The sequence below is a fragment of the Dromiciops gliroides genome, chromosome 3, assembly GCF_019393635.1.
Source record: "Dromiciops gliroides isolate mDroGli1 chromosome 3, mDroGli1.pri, whole genome shotgun sequence".
Classification (NCBI taxonomy): domain Eukaryota; kingdom Metazoa; phylum Chordata; class Mammalia; order Microbiotheria; family Microbiotheriidae; genus Dromiciops; species Dromiciops gliroides.
This window is the reverse complement of record NC_057863.1, coordinates 225911946-225929582: the sequence shown is the minus strand read 5'-3', so window position 1 is coordinate 225929582 and position 17637 is coordinate 225911946. Positions and strand designations below refer to the sequence as shown.

General features: G+C 37.7%; 1 protein-coding gene across 3 annotated transcripts in view; it reads right to left on the bottom strand.

Moving 5' to 3' along the window:
- MID1 (midline 1) overlaps positions 1-17637 on the bottom strand; it is a 440931-nt gene that overhangs the window by 73192 nt on the left and 350102 nt on the right. For all 3 annotated transcript variants that reach the window (XM_043998250.1, XM_043998249.1, XM_043998248.1), the window contains exon 3: positions 12725-12820. In XM_043998250.1, coding sequence (XP_043854185.1) covers positions 12725-12820 — 96 coding nt within the window. The remainder of the gene's footprint in view (positions 1-12724; positions 12821-17637) is intronic.

The window sequence follows — 17637 nt, the reverse complement described above, 5'->3', positions numbered from 1 at the left end:
AATGCCAAAATAATCTTTTTTATCTATGTACACTTATATAATTTTTTTGGTGGGGGGTTCAGACACTAAACGGATTCTTATCTCCTGTGTGTAATAAAATAAATTACATTCATCTCTTAATCCTAAAGCAGCTCTGATATCCACATGTCCCCAGCATACCACAGCTTGGCACATTCAAGAATGAACAACTGGTTGTCTCAGGATTCTGAATCAGAGTAACTGATTCAGGAACTGTCACTCTTAGAAGTCTGGGCAGAATCAACTCAGCAACAAGCTGCCCACATGAAATGGCAGAGCCTTAGGGAGAGCATGTCATGCTTACACGAATTATCAACTCCGTCAGCCCCTATAGTTCTGTTTCTTTTTAACCTTTGTTCAAAGGATGTCCAAGTAGCAATATTTAAAGCAGTATATGAGAATGGAATGAAGGCTGAATTAGGAGTTAGAGGACCAGGGTTTCAAACCAGGGCCTCTTCCTCATTGCTTCTGGGACCCTGGACAGAAAAAGCAACTTCAGATCTGAGGCCTCAGTTTCCCCTTCTGTAAAATGGGGGGATAGGACTAGATGATTCTTTCCAAATTAAGATTCAATGATCCTATACTACCACTTCTGGTCTGGAGATAGCAGCTCAAGGATGATTTGTGAATTCCTGAACATTTCTTCTTCTTCTTCTTGTTGGTCTGTCATTCTTGAAGGGGACCATGACAGATATCATGACTTACAGTGAATTGGATTTAAGTGAGGGAGGGCTGTGGGAGGCTCCTTTAGAGCCACCTGGGTCCAGAGGCAAGATATACATCAGGACAACCGGAAATGGCCCTGGATGTTTTAAGGCAACTGGGGTTAAGTGACTTGCCAGGGTCATACAGCTAGGAAGTGTCTGAGGTGAGAATTGAGCTCAGGTCCTCATGACTCCAGGGCTAGTGGTTTATCTACTGCCCCACCTAGGTGCCCTTCCTGAACATTATTACTAGAGCAGAAGAAAAGATCCCTACAAAGCTACCAACTATAGCATAGATGGATAAGCGGACATCTACCGTGCTCTGCTTTTTTAACCACTAAGGGTTATCTTTTTCCTTCATGAAAGGCACCTGAGGAAAACATTCCTCTCCCTCTACTTCACCAGGCTGCAGGAAAGAGAAATGTTCTCACTCCCACATAAAGTGAAGGAAGACTTTCCTCCATGCATTTATGACAATCCAATCTTGCCCTTTAAGTCATATCTTTTTATAGATGTGCTTCAGTTCTATCATAATGAACATACTTTTAATAGGCTAATAAAGGCCTATCATAAATTTCCAGTCCAGAAAGTTACAAAGTTGGACTGTAAAAAAAAAAATCTGTAAATACATTGCATCTCAGTGAAAACTTTTAACATTCAATTGTAGCCTCAGGCTTTTTTTTTTCTAAAGAGGAATTTTAAAACCTCACTTTTTCTGTTACAAATAACTGTTACTACAATTGAGCTTTTGTTAAGGGAAATTACATTGGTATGACATAATTAGCCTGATAGAGAAGACCAAATTTGTTAACAAAAACCCTGAATTTTTTCATGGGATATTTAGCTCTTAGAAATTTGAACTTGACCAAAGCAACTTTAGTCCTAGAGTTCAATTTCTACTTCCCATATTTCAAATTACAGAGATATAGAAAATGTGGCAGCTTCATTGTTTTACAGAAAACAATCATTTTATTAACACTCATGAAAAATATATAAATGTAGCAAGGGCTATCCTAGGGAGTTGTGTGTGGGGAATGGTCAGGGGCTCACATACACATGACTTTTTACCAAAGTACATGCATGATCAGCAGCTCCCTGTTGTTCCCTTGATCCTGTGATGGTGGAGGGTGAGAGGGGTGTGTTGAAGGGGATTGTTAACTGAGCCAGGAAGAGCCACCCACTCTGTGGTCTATAAGGAGTCAGGAGAGATGGTTCCTGATCTTTATTAAAAGAGCCACAACCAACTCCATCTCCCCCTTGGACTTCTGTGAGGAGGGAAAGGGATTTTTCTTCCCCGTCACAAACTTTGGTGGCAACATGCAAATGGAAGTAATGCTTATACTGGACCCTAAGTCCTTGGCTGCCTCTTAGGTTTTGTGTTTCTTCCTCATAGCAGAGGTCACCAAATAAGTGATCCTAAGAGATTGATGTTTCCAGCCTCGTTAGTTACCTGGTGATTATGAGAGGGCTAGAGTCCTTGAATTGGATGTGAGTTGAGTAGTGTCAGCTACTTCTTGAAACTACATACCCTTCATGGAAAAAAAGATAAACACAGACAGGAGGCTCAGCTATGCCATGGTTGGCCCAAAAGAGCTGGACTTTTAGTTTCTGTCTAAGGGGCAGCTGAGTGGATAGGGCACCAGCCCCAAGTTCAAATCCAGCCTCACACACTTACTAGCCATGTGACATTGATAATGAAGTTGATGCATGCATTGCCAGAGCTAGCTCAGCATTTGGAAGACTCCGAAGGAAGGTGTAGGAGAGAAGAGGTATGAGACTGACTACCAAACTGAAGGTCTACAGAGCCGTTGTACTGACCTCGTTGTTGTATGCCTGTGAAATCTGGATAGTTTACCAGTGCCATGCCAGGAAACAGAATCACTTCCATTTGAATTGCCTTAGGAAGATTCTGAAGATCAGCTGGCAGCATAAGATACCAGACACTGAGGTCCTCTCTCAAGCTAAACTGCCAAGCATTCAAACTCTACTGCAAAGAGTGCAGCTCCAATGAGCTGACCACATTGGTTGAAAGCCAAATGTATGTTTGCCTAAAAGACTACTTTATGGAGAACTCACAGAAGGCAAGCACTCACATGGTGATCAGAAATAGTAATATAAGGACATTCTCAAGGTCTCTCTTAAGAACTTTGGAATTGATTGAATGACATGGGAGATACTGGCACAGGACCGCCCAGTGTATGCCCGCATCAGAAAAGGTGCCATGCTGTATGAGCAAAGTAGAATCGAAATAGCTCAAAAGAAGTATGAAACGTGCAAATTTAAAGACTCTAACCCAAATATTCACATGGATTATTTGTACCCGACCTGTGCTAGAGCAGTCCGAGTTTGTATTGTTCTGATCAGTATTGATCTGATCAGTCAGACACATTGTAACTTAGGACAACAACCAATGACCTTGGGCAAGTCACTTAACCCTGATTGCCTCCAAAAGGAAAAAAAGAAAAAGGAAAAAAGGTTTCTGCTTAGACAGTACAGACTGAGGTAAAAGAATGTTTTAGAATTCAAGTATAAACAGGAAAGTCATAAGAACTGGCTGTTTTCCTCTCACTATTCTTGTATAAATTATTCTCTTGGTTCTGGTTATTTAACTCTGCTTCTGTTCATATGCCTTCTCAGGTTTCTCTGCAGCCATCTTTTTCATAATTTCTTACAGGGAATTATTTTCTATTACATTGACATGCGATAATTTCTCTTACTCCTCTTCCAGCCAGGCCTTACTTCAAGTTTCCCATTTCACTATGCTTTACTATTCGTTTTGGAATTTTTCATTAACTAGATTAAAAAGGAATGTGAGCCATGACATGCCTGAAGAACCTACCTTGGAGGCACGTGTATACTATCAAGTTCCAATCTAAGCCATATGGCATCATGATTCCTAATACACCCTTGGACTTCATCATCCATTCCACCTGAACTAGAAAGATAAGTAAATGATGAAGGATTTGGATCAAGCTAAATAGAAATTTTGGAAGCTGGAGACTTTTAGAGTCTTGGGCTGATGCAACATCAGTTAATTATGCTTTGTATTCATGTGAAGTCCTTATTCCTCACACCCATCCTCTGTGAAGATGACCCAGCCAGTGAATCATCAGAGTCTCACTCTTTAGAAAAGGGCACAAAATCTCATGGACCACAGTAAAGAATCTGTATCACAAAATCCTGCATCATTAACAGCTGAAATTATTTACTGGAGGATGAGAACAAAAATAATTTGTGGGCATAATTATCATCACAAAATTTAGCAAACTAGAGAGTCAATTGGATAGAAGCTAGATAGAGACAGCTGGGTGACTCATCAAAAACAGTGCTGGGCCTGAAGTCGGGAAGATCAGAGTTAAAATTTGTCCTCAGACATTCATAAATACTAGAGCTTGTATTGGGAATATGACCTTGATTACAATGGGCTCATGAACTGGCTGGTTTCTGAACATAGGCTTATCTGCTTAACATCATTCCCTTCCTCCCTCCCCATGATACCTTCAACCAAAGCCTTTTACTGGAAGGGCAGTGGCCCGCATGGTTTTAGATTGCCAGCCTTGTTTAATGAGAGCAGGATCTGATTCTAATTATATCTTGAGAGCATTCTCCCATGGAGTCAAATTGGTTGAGAATCAGATGCTTAGATGAGCGTGCCAACAGATTATGACTGTTGACATTCACGTCTGCCCCCCAGCGTGGTAGAGTAAATCTAAAATCAGACACCTGTTCTCCAGACATGGCTAGAGTACTTTGTGTATGAATGTTGGTCCTTTAGCAAGAATAGTCTTATTGCCAGAGGCTCCATTAAACTCAAATCTCTGGTGTTATGAAAAATGCAGGAAAAAAAATGAAAAGTAAATGCTGCTTCCTTCTAACCCAATTATTTTTTCTTATTTTAAAATTTACAGCTGAGTGCTTCAAGAACTTGCTAGAATTACTTTAAAAATCCTTTATAGGCTTTCATTTGCTTGCCAAGATGGTTTTCTTAAGTTCTTAACAAGCTACTGTAACATCCGATTTATCTGTCTCCATTTACAGAGCCCATCATATGACACATTAGTCTAAGCACAGATCTCATTAAATGCCACTTAATTTACCCACAAGAGGCCTTTCAGACTCTGTACCAGCTAGTGCTGAAAAATTTCAGAGAAACACAGTAAGAAAGCAAATGTTCTATTAAAAAAATAAGAGACAATCAGGGTTTGTAAACCCAGTTGAGAGAAAAAAAATGAGTAAAAAACAAAAATGTGTTTGCAAAGAAAACAAACTGTGATCTCATAGCAGTTAAGATTTAGTCAAAGAAGTCAGTGGCAGTTATATTTTCTTGAAGAAGCTTGGACAAGGATGTTCAAGGTAGAGATTATCATGTGAAACTGAAACTAGACAAGGACAGTAGAGCTTCTTTGGCCTTTATTTGAAATTGGTATGGGAAACGGTGGTACTTTCTCTCTTGCTCAGCATCCCACAATGAATTCAAGACTTTGCCAACCAGTGGTGCAGATGTAAATGTTCAATGCCATGTTGGGGCTTGTATGCAAAGACTTGATCCTCAGACTCTCAGAAAAAAGGTCCCAAAGACAATAAAATTCCAATTTCAGCTGTGAGTCTAAATATTTGCCAAGCTGTTCATTCCAGGAGAAAAATAACATGCCCTTTATAATTATTAGGAAACATTTTAAATAGGTCCTATGTTGCCTATCTGGACCGAACGAACACAATTAAGCCCTGCTCCACATTTTCCTCACTCCTCAAAGTTTGTCCTCAATTCCTAATTTGACTCAATCCATCCTCATTTTTTTAAAAATAAGAGATATATCTACTGTAAATCTTTTTTATTACTGAAAAAAATCCTATGAGAGTGATGGAGGAGGCAAAAAGGGGTTAACAGATAAATTGAGGCTTGAGTCCTTATTAATAGTACCTAAAAGGGTTAACAGAGAAACTAAGGTTTGTGTTCTTACAGTAACCAAGAAGGTTTGTCCCTATCAACTCTCACCATCAACAGAGACAGTGACCAGGGACCATTAACCATTAATAGCCATTAATATTCCTAGATGACAGGACACCTAGAAACTAGATTTTAAATAAAGAGATATCAAAAACACAGAGACCCTCTGGGTCTGACAAGTTTAAGCATATCTTTATGAACATGCACAGAAAGGACCATGTATTCTTAGGTTCACCTTATAATGCATAAACCCCCAAAACACACCTCCAAGGAAAAAGGTACCCACCTTGGGGGTTGTCTTAGGACCCCAGGAAGTCCAAATTAGAATAAGACCTCCCATGAACCTCCTTAAGGAGGAGATTAAGATAATGAGGAGATAACCTACCTTTTCTCACTATAAACATAACCATTTTCCTCTCCCTATTCGAGACACCTTTGCTCCTTGGTGTCTCCTTGTGCCCTCACAGTATCTTAATAAAATTTGGGAAACTGAGTCAGAGTCTTGTAATTCTTTGGGATGCCCCACAATCAATTTGACCAATTAAATCCCCCCCCCTCCACATCAAGAGGATTTCAAATTTATTAGATTTTAGAAACTTGTTTACCAAACTTCACAAAGAATCTATTAGGTCTCTTCTCAAATAGTTTCTGCTCATTGCCTCTAAAACCTACATAGTCTCCTGTTCTTAAAATGAATCTGTTGGTCTCTGAGAAGATTTAGAGTTTATGGTCAGAAAGTCATTTCATTTCCATCCTTTTCAAAACTATCCATTCAAAAATCAGTAGTATTGTTGTTGTTGGTTTTTTACTAAGAGGGAGAGAGAGGGAGGGAGGGAGGGAGAGGGAGAGGGAGAGGGAGAGGGAGAGGGAGAGGGAGAGGGAGAGGGAGAGGGAAGTAAAGAAGCAAAGAAAACACAAAACACCAACTTCTTGCATTATAAATAAAAGCCTTGCAAATGTATATAGTAGGGGTGTGGATGCTGGGAGTGGCATTTCCTCATCTGGAAGGATTTGTTTTCAGTGATTTGATTTATTGTCATTAGGAGGTTTCCCCACCCTTTCTAAGGATACAGGTTCCAGCTGGCATAAGATTTATTTTCCTGAGGACTGGCAATACCCACCGAAAGGCTGACTGCTGAGAAGACAGGGGGAACATCAAGCTCATTCTGGTGTCTTAGCACTGTGAACAATTTGTGTGAACCTTGGAAAGGCAACTGCATTGTACAATGGAGTCAATACTTGTCCTTAACACACACAGATAGTGATGCTGACCCTCCTTCAGTGGAACATGTGACTTGGCTTAGTTTTCTAAAAGTAGTTATGGTTTCTTCACTGAGAATGTTCTTCCTTGTGCATTAAGCTGTGCTAAGCATCACTAACCACAGTGCTTACCACAAAGCAGGCACTTAATAAATGTTTACTGACTATTTATTCTTGTCTGGTCCTTCTTAATAGCAAACTTATGAAGCAGCTAAGTTAATGGTCATTGTATAGAATGAATCTAAATAATATGGGAATTTAGCCCTCATTAGTACCATTCTTTAGTCAACTAAGATTCCTGGTCTCAAACTTACTTCATTCAATTAAATTTCAAAGACAGTTATATACCTACTATAAGCATGAATGAAATAAGCCTATAAAATTAGTTTGGAATCACATTTATGGAGAAACATTCATAGCCAGTCAAGAACATTTATTGAGTAACCATTGCTTTCAAATGTACTTTATCCAAAAAGAAAGAAGATTCTCCAGAATAATAAAGACATATAACCAGGTCAAAGCCTAGGATATATATGTGGTGTTATCAATGAAAAGGCAATGGTGGGACAGTAGGAAGAGAACCAGATTTGGAGTCAGAGAATTTGAATTCAAATCCAGGCTCTTCTTACTTTTGTGTGTACTTGGGCAAAACAATGAACTTTCCTGGGTCTCGGTTTTTTTTTCATCTGAAAAAATGAAGAAGTTGATTGAGGCAGCCTCTGAGATTTATTCTAGCTCTAAGTCTGTGGTTCCACTATGAGAACTGTGTCTGCCAAAGAACACTGCAATCTAGGTATGAAGGAATTCCCCAAGGAAGAAAGAAGGTAAGTGACTTGCCCAGAGTAGCACAGCTAATCAGTGTCAGATTTGGGATTTGAACCACCCAGTTCTTCTTGTCTCAGAGACCAACCAGCACTCGATTCATTCCATAGCACTGTCTTTTAACAAGGCTCCAAAGGTAACAAAATTATAGGGAGACAGCACTGATGTCCTCATCAGTGTTTTCTACTTTCTCAATTTATTGTGCATAATTCTAATAACAATATCTAGCATTTACAAATATATAGAATTTTAAGATAAATATAACATTTAAATATAAGTATGTAGCAACATCCTAACCACTATACCACCTAGCTCAATGCAATTTCCTAAATATGGATTTACTCACACATCTATATGAACACCCTTCTTCCCAAAGAATGTAGGAAGATAGCATTTAAAAACAAAACCCAACTCATAGCAGAAATGGCATTCTTTACTACTTGTCTGGCACAAATTGTTGTTCATGCTTCATGATAGTCTATTTGCAAGGGTGCCCTAATCTAAGCTTCTTTTACAAAGTTATAAATACATAGAGCGAAGTAAAATGTAACCTCTTGAATGAAAGCCCCTTATAAATTTCTTGAATGAAACCTTCGCTTACAGTTGGAAATTACTAATCTTAATAAGAACACTATTTTATATCAACATTAAGAGGAATGGCACTATGTAAATTCAAACAATGCTAATAACGAATCAACAGCAAGTCAGTCAATCTGAAATCACTGAAGACAATAATGAAAACCAGAGGTTGATGCTTTGGTAACTAGGTTGGCTTTACTTGAATGTAAAAAAGCACTAAAGCTATAAAACATTTGCAAGACTCCTCTATATAACTCAGGTAATTTTAACTGAGAAGACATAACTCTTTGTTATTGTCTCAAATATAAAATGCCATCACATCATAAAAACAGAAATATAGGACAGTTGTATCATTCAATTTTCCCCATTCTTTCATTCCTTTAAGACACATTCGCCCTTTTCAACATAAATGAAAACATTATGGATAGTTTCATTATTATTTACATTGTAGCCTAATCAGCAGTACTCAACCTTTTCTTCAGAGACTTGCAATTGGCAAACTCTGCTATGGAAAGTTGGACTAAGGGAAAGTATGAGCACCACAATCTGTTACTGCTCTAGATGCTGCAATAATTTGTTTCCTTCTTTACATCATCAAAGAGTTGGTTTTCATTTGATTATTAGGACAATACTTGGACTAAAGGAAGGAAGTGGATTGGCCCTCTAGCTCATCTTTCAAGTCTTTACACCCGCCTCCTTCCTCTCTTGTTTTTCATTTCCTTTTCTCTTTCTCTCTTTATCCTCACCCTCCTTTTTTCCCTCTACACTCTCACTGTGCTCTCTGCTGCCAAAAGGTCCAATTGATAAATGAGAAGGAGACTATTAGTCAAATGGGTGGGAGGAACCTTTCCGATTCTTTTATTTCCACTGTTAACCCAAGATACAAAAGCAGGAAAGGTAATAAATGAGAAAAGTGCCCTGCTGTCATTTCTTCACATGGTTTGATCAGTAATAGATTTGAAGCTGGAAAGGACATTGAAGGTCACTTAGCATAATTCCCTCATTTTACAAGGGCCCAGAGGAGTTAAGTGACTTGTTTAAGGTCACACAATGGCAAAGATGAAATTTCAACCCAGGTCCTTTGAATCCAAATCTGGATTTTTCCTCTTCACTTTTACTATTTCTAGAATTTGTGATTTCATCATGTGAATACTCCTTCCACCAATTTAGAAGAATAGACACGGCACAGAAGAATTCTTTGGATGGTGGGCAACATTCTAGTAAAGAGCGTCTCCAAATTTAATTAGTTTGGTTAACAGATGAAAGGATTACTGTTTATTCCTAGATCCATTCATAGATTTACTTTAGCTCTGATGTGCTAGAGATGACTTTTCACTGGTAGGGTCTTTAAGAGCCCTGGATTGTTTCTACACCATGATGAAACATCAGAATAGAATTCTAGTGGAATGTGCCTCAAAAAACTGCTAAAGCCCTTCCTTCCCAAACTACCTTGAAATATATATGTATGTATATATGAATAATATAGGAATTCTATAATATTATAATACATATATGTAAATGTGTACATACATGTGTTTATTATAGATATGCTGTTTCCTCCATTAGAATATAAACTACTGAAGTCAATTACTATTTCACGTATGCCTTTGCATTCCTGGTACTTCGAAAGATGCCTGGCATATAGCAAGTACTTAATGAATGAACATCGCTTAATGAACTCTAAATGGAAAATTATCAATAAAGAATTGGAAATAGTAGCAACAAAGGCAGCTAGATGGCACAGTACATAGCACACTACTTAAAGGTAGTGAGATTTAAGTTCGAACCCTGTGTCAGACACTAGTTGTGTGACCCACCCGTGTCTCAGCCTCAGTTTTCCTCATCTGTGAAATGGGGATAATAATAGCACCTACCTCCTAAGGTTGTCGTGAGGCTCAAATGAGATACTAATTATAAACCACTTAGACCGGTGCCTGGCACAAAGCAAGCACTGTGTAAATGTTAGCTATTATTATTACTCATCTTAATAGGAATATCATCATGATCAACATCATTATCCTGTCTCACAGGGTATTTGTGAAGGTCAAATGAGACAATTATACATAAAATGCTTTGTAACCTTTAAAGAGCTATATTAGATGTTAGCTATTCATTTTATTTTGTTTTGTTTTTTTTTAGTGAGGCAATTGGGGTTAAGTGACTTGCCCAGAGTCACACAGCTAGTAAGTGTTAAGTGTCTGAGGCCGGATTTGAACTCAGGTCCTCCTGACTCCAGGGCTGGTGCTCCATCCACTGCGCCACCTAGCTGCCCCTTAGCTATTCATTTTAACTGAAAAGTTAAATGAAATTATTTTTCTTTTGAAAATGCTATTTTTTTCCCCTTCCAAATATCATGTGGAAAAACCTGGAACACCACCACCACCACCACCACTGCTACCGCTACTGCTACCAACAACAACGACGACTTTTCACATAGCATTTAGAGATCTGCAAAATTTTTCAATTACCTCATTTGATCTTCATAATAAGCAACTGGGAGGTTACAAAGATAGTGTCTGAGACTGGATTTGAATTCAGGTCATCCTGATTCTAGACCCAGTGCTCTACCCACTGCACCACCTAACTGCCTTTAGGGACCCTTTTATAGGGGCTTTATGGTGAATTCAGGATGCAGCATTTGGCAGCACAGGTAAGTCACAGGGACAAAATGAACATTTAGTCCTCAGATCAATTTGGAAAGAAGGGTACTTAAAAATCTTCAGGATGAGGCACAATCTCTCTATCCTCTATGAAGACCCCTCTACCTGGATCCAGATTACACTACTCTGTTATAGTATATACTAAATGGCAAAATTAGCAATTAATTACATCATGTATGGTAAAGAGCTGGCCTTGGTCAGGAAGGTCTGAGTTCAAATCTTACTTATGACAGACACATAATGGGTACATGTTCATAGACAAGTCCCTTTATTCCTCAGTGCCCTAGTCAACTTTAAAAGTTGAGGAGAATGTACTGATCTGAATTGGTAGAGAAAGTTCCTGCCCCTCCACCTCCCCCCATCTCATATAATATAGCAATGTAGAGGGGCATCATGGTAGTGTTGTAATCCCCTATAACATTTCACACAGTTTAGGAATCCCCTTCAAGCATGTTGTAAGGCAGTGGTGTCAAATTAAAATACAAGTTGGAGGTCATTAAACCAAACAGGGGGATCCCTGTTAGTGCATATTATAACGATTATGATGATAAAATAGTTGAAATTTACATAGCGCTTACTGGACATGACTGAAATGACTGAATAATAACAAAATGTGCCAGGCACTGTGCTATACAAATAATATTTCACCTGATCCTAACAACCCTGTGAGGTTAGATGCTATTATTATCTCAATTGAGGAAACTGAGGCAGGCAGAGGTTAAATGACTCACCAAGGGTTACACAGCTAGTAAATGGCTGAAACCAAATTTGAGTATAGATCTTTCTAAGTCCAGACTCAAAGAGACTACTGCACTAAATCTATCCACTGCCCCATGTAGTATAGAAAAACCATATATTATCCTTATCTATGTTTTGTTGTTGTTTTTATCGTTTCAGTCATGTCCAACTTTTCATGACCCCATTTGGGGTTTTCTTGGCAGAGATACTGGAATGGTTTGCTATTTCCTTTTCCAGCTCATTTGACAGATGAAGAAACTGAGGCAAACAGGGTTGTGACTTGCCCAGGGTCATACAATTAGTAAGTGATTGAGGTCAGATTTGAACTCAGGGAGATGAGTCCTCTTGACTCTAATCCTGGCAACTCTATCCATTGCACTCCCTGGCTGCCCCATCTGTATGTTTTTCTATTTTTATTTATTTTTAACACATTTCCCAATCATGTTTTAATCTGGTTCCAGCTGTACTTGTGGACTGTATTTGACACTTGTTTGTAAGCTCCCCTCTTACACTGGGGTTAAGAGTTCAAACTAGAAAGGACAGAAAGAATCCTTCTAACTGTAAAAGTCTATGATTTTGAGGTTGATTAAAATGGCTCAGGGGAAAGCTGTCACTGGGAGAATGACAATCCCTGAAGGAATTTTTACAGCATTATTATTACCTAGAGTAATTGGAAAAGTCTTGGATTTGGAGTTAGAAGACCCAGGTGCTGATCCTGGCTCTTCCAGTTTCCTCCTTATGTGACCTGGGCCAGGTGGTTAACCTCTCTGCACCTCACTTATCTATTTTTTTCATAATGAAGGAGCTGGACTAAGTTGACTTGTAAGGTCCTCTCCAAATTTCAAAGTAAGATCCCAGTTCGTAAATCCTTTGAACACTGCTCAGATTGTTCTTCCTAAGTATGGTATTTAAAACCTGGGTCTTTGTACATGCAGTGTAGACCCTGATTGATTAGGTTAGAAACATTTTTTAAAAATTGGGGTAGATCCACTTACCTCAACATGCTGACAAGTTTGAATGAGTTTAGCCAAAAGTGTTTCCAGTTCAGTATTCCTCTTAATAAGGTTGGTGAGGTTACTCTCCAAGTTTTGCTGTTTGGATACAAAACAAAAAAGGAAGAGGGTGAGAAGAAGAAATCTTTACCGGTCTGTATCATAAGAGCTTGGTGTACACCGCAAATGCCAAACCCACAGTCAACTGGTATCTGAGTTTTCTTCTTAAAAAACCAACATGGAGTTTATGCACAGTTGCACAGTGTTAAAAAGGTCACAGTGCACATGCTTGAATGCTTTCAGAAGGTTGTATTTTAATGAACGTCTTGGAAATGTGAGAATGTGATACTTAGGTTTTTCCTTTCCCCCTTTTATTGTGTGACTCTCTGAGGAAGATATAATTGAGCATCTATTTATAAGTTACTTTCTAGGTCATGAACTAGAAAGAAAGAGGGTTAGCTGATTTATATATAACCTCTCCTAAATTGGAACTGTTAATAAAATATCCAAATAGCATATTAGATGCAACTGTTGATTTGGGGATTTGGATATAACTGCTGAGGTTAGCTAAAAGAAGTTAGGTTAAAACTTCCCAGCATTACAGTGCTTAGAAATTTCCCTATTGGACATTCCTTACTTGGAGTCATGGCATGTCTAATTGAATATGCTAATGAGCTTTCTGCTTTTTTTTTTTTATACCACTGCCAGATTAATTTTCCCTCAATACAGCTTTCATTATGTCAATCCTTTGCTTAATAAAACCACAATGGCTCCTTTTTCCTATATAGCATCAAGTGTATGCTCTGCCTGTATTTGGGGCCCACAAACTTTGCCTATTAAAATCCTACCTATTTGGTGAGGCCCAATTCAAACATCTCCTTATCTTGTGGACCATTCCCTTATTCTCCTAGTTGAAAGTATTTTTCCTTTGTCTTCCCACAACATTTTTGACCTTTTCTTGCTTCGAATTATTTCCTAATGTATAATGCATCAGAATTCTTTAGTCCCTTCTGATAAGTTCCCACCAAGATCCTTTGTCTACCCATTCTCATTTATTTTTCCTCATATATATATATTCCATTCTTAATGCTACATTTCTTTTTTTAATTAAAAAAAATTTTAATACTACTTTTCTTAAATTCACAATGTGTCTAGTACTGTGCTAGACAGTTAGTGTTCAATAAATACCTATAGATTCCTATAAATCAAATATACTGCTATTATATTACCAAGAAGTAATATAATTCATATAAAATCATTAAAGAAGGTATAAATTTAACTATTTTAAATATTTGTTATACTAAAACATAAACGTTTAAATTTCAGGCTCTGAAACTTAGGCAAACTTCCAGTCTTGAATTAAAGTGAATTCTAGAAAACCAAGAACACTAGCACTTGTCCTTTCTTTAAATATCAGTTTTAAGCTAAAGCCATTTCTTCTTGGCCAGAGGAAATAGAGAGAGGAGAATCACCCTACAACCATTAGCTAGTATTTCTTTACTGTAATTATACTCAGGGGATACTCAAACTTTAATTTGGAGATTAGCTGCCAATCTACAGGGGAAGTCTTCTCTTCTAGCTTCCCATCACAATGTTCATCCGTTACAGGGAAGCCATGGATACTTGGTGACTGGTAGAAGTCTTAATCTTTCTGGGTCTAAGTTTCCTTATCTGCAGAAAGAGGGGGTTTGACCACATGACCTTCAAGGTTCCTTCCAGCTCTAAATCTATGATCCTACAAAACCACTGCATACACAGAGCCAAAATTCTTTTTAAGATAAAATTTTTGAAAATTGTATAAATTTACTTAAATATAAAAAGAAGAAGAAAAAAAAAATCCTCAAACAATCTCAGGTGTTATGATGTTTCTTAATTGTATCATATTTATTCTTTTATTTTTATTTTTATTTTTTTAGTGAAGCAATTGGGGTTAAGTGACTTGCCCAGGGTCACACAGCTAGTAAGTGTTAAGTGTCTGATGCCGAATTGGAACTCAGGTACTCCTGACTTCAGGGCCGGTGCTCTATCCACTGTGACACCTAGCTGCCCCGTATTTATTCTTAATTAGCCCACATTTACCTATAATTCCTATTAAAATGACTGTAGGATGTCACTTTCTAAAATAGCAACAGCATCTGTTAAAATGCATATGCAATCTAACTCTAGAGAGAGGACTGATAAACTGAGTGCAGATTGAAACATGCTTTTTTCACTTTTTAATTTTTCTTGTTTATTTTGGGGTGTTTTATTTTGCAACAAGGCTAAAAGAGAAATGTGTTTTGCATGATTTCAAATGTATAATGAATATCATATTAACTTGTCTTCTCAAGGGGTGAGGAACAGGCAGAAGGAAGGGAGTGAATTTGAAACTCAATTTAAAAAAATAAATGTTAAAAATGTTTTATAGGCAACTGATAAAAATTAAATTATATAATTAAATATTCATAAATGTAAATTCATGTGAATATATTTGATATTATATTAATAACAATTACAAATATGAAAACATGAAATTTTATATATAGGCATAGGGGGAAAACCCTTGATCTAAAGAAACTTATTTGGTATTTTAATTGTTCCTTAATTCAGATATGAAACTTATAGAAACCCAAAATGTTTTGTTTCTCCATTAACTTTCTTGCATGAATATTAGAGCATCGTTATACCATTTCCTAGAACATAGTTCAAAAGCGAATTCACTCTAAGCAGACAATGCTGGAAACGGACATTTCTAGAAAACACTGAAGGAAAAAAGCTAGAATGTTTATTGAGCTATCCAAACTTTGGGAGGGTGGATGTCTTACGTGTGCATTATCTAAAGCTGGTAGGTAAAAGTTGCCTCACTAAATAGAATCTAACACTTTGACTTTACAAACAGCTGTTGGTGGTTTGTTGTTTTTTTCCCCAATACACACTATGAAGAAAATCTGCTTTCAATCAGCCAATATGTACAACTAAAGCCTGTGGTTAAAAAAAACACAAACCTATCTTGATCCTTTGGGGTTACATAAAGTCAAATGGTACAAACGTTATCCAAGTCGGAGGAGAAAGCTGTAGCGGTTCCAAGGTACAATAAAGGGAAATAAGATTGGCAGAGAGACCCATTGTCCTAGTTGTACCAAAGGGCCTGACAAGGCACAATTAGAATATCCCAAGACTGTGAAGGTGAGAGAGAGATTCTAGTTCTTTAGTTCCAAACTATACATTAATGAACTTTGGCTGTTTGTAAATTTGTGGTAGCTTGCTTGGCTCCAATGGTACTGCTAACCTCCCGTGCGGCATTCAACAGCTCATATAATTTCTTTGTCTCAGTTGCCTTGAATAAAAATGGGAGGAAGAACACTTCTTTTGGCCTCACGAAGGTGTCATGTGAATAAGTAGATATATGTATCCACTTCGCTTTGGAGGTCTAAAAACTTCTATACAGTGGAAAGAATAATTACTTAGTTTCCTGTTCCCAAGTCAGAAACTTTAATATTCTACTGTCATAATCAATCATCAGAACAAGAAAAAAACCCAACCAATTCTATAAACTGTTTTCACTGGTTTCCAAATTCATTCTTCTTCGTTTTGAAATAAGTCCTTAATTTTAAAAAAATTAAGCATCAATAAAACAGTCTACTTTTTTTTTTAAGTTACTTGGGGAAAAAATGAAGATAAACCAAAAGGTTTTTTCTCTTCATCATTTGGTGGGATAATGAGCTTCTGGGACACTTCTAGGAGACTTCTCCTGTGGGAAGCCCATGTTGGAAATGATGTATAAAAATGAAGTCTTCTGTTGCTACCTGTCCATGACTAGTCACAGACAGTCCTAAAACCTTTCAGCAGACCAAGCACAGCATGCTTGAGTTGGATTCCACAAAAGAGAGGCCACATGGGCTGCTCGTCTTTCCTGGAGGCAGCAATAGAATAGCAAACCTCAAATTATGTCCAGAATGCCTGGACTGCCCATGTTTTAGCCTTTTTCATTCAGCTTGAAAACTTAGCCAACCTAAGACATTTGAGTCTGTGGGACAAAACTACACTGGTTTCATATCCATCCACAACCTAACCTAATGGAGTATTTGACTCACAGGATTCCTCAATTTGGTTTTGTAAGAACTCATTTTCATTGCCCCAAGATACATTACTCAGGGTTCAATTTGAGCCACATGGTCAGGCATTGGATTCAAATATGGATCCATATTTTGTGTTTAAGATCTTGTAAATCTTTTCAGTTGTGATTATGACACCCATCATTTTTTTTTTTTGGTGAGGCAATTGGTGATAACTGACTTGCCCAGGGTCACACAGCCAGCAAGTGTCAAGTGTCTGAGGGAAGATCTGAACTCAGGTCCTCCTGAATCCAGGGCCAGTGCTCCATCCAATGCACCACCTAGCTGCCCCAACACCCAACATTTTTGAAAATTTCGTTTTGTTACCTATCTCCTTACTCACTGATGAAACCTCATGCTCCCTAACAGCTAATTATTTACTTTCCCTAAAATTTGTTCTGTTTGACTCAGTTCCTCTCATTTGCTTTTACTACATTCTACCCCATCAATTGGTCAATATTTCAATAATAAATGTGTAAGTTATTCTAATTTAGTTAACAACTGATCAACAGACATTTACTAAACACTTCCTACATGACAGGTACTGTGTTAGTCAGTCAATAAACATTTATTAACCTTAATAAATGTTTGTTGAATTGAATAGAAAAAGCTCCTACTATGTACCAGGACTTGTGTTAATTGCTGGGAATACAAAGGCAAAAGACAGTTTCTACTCCCAAGGACCCCACGATCTAATGGTGGAGACAACATGCAAATAACTATGTACAATAAACTTTATCCAGCATAAATAAAAAATAATCATTAGAGGAATTGGGAAAGGCTTCCTATAGAAGGTGGGATTTTTGTTGAGACTTGAGAGAA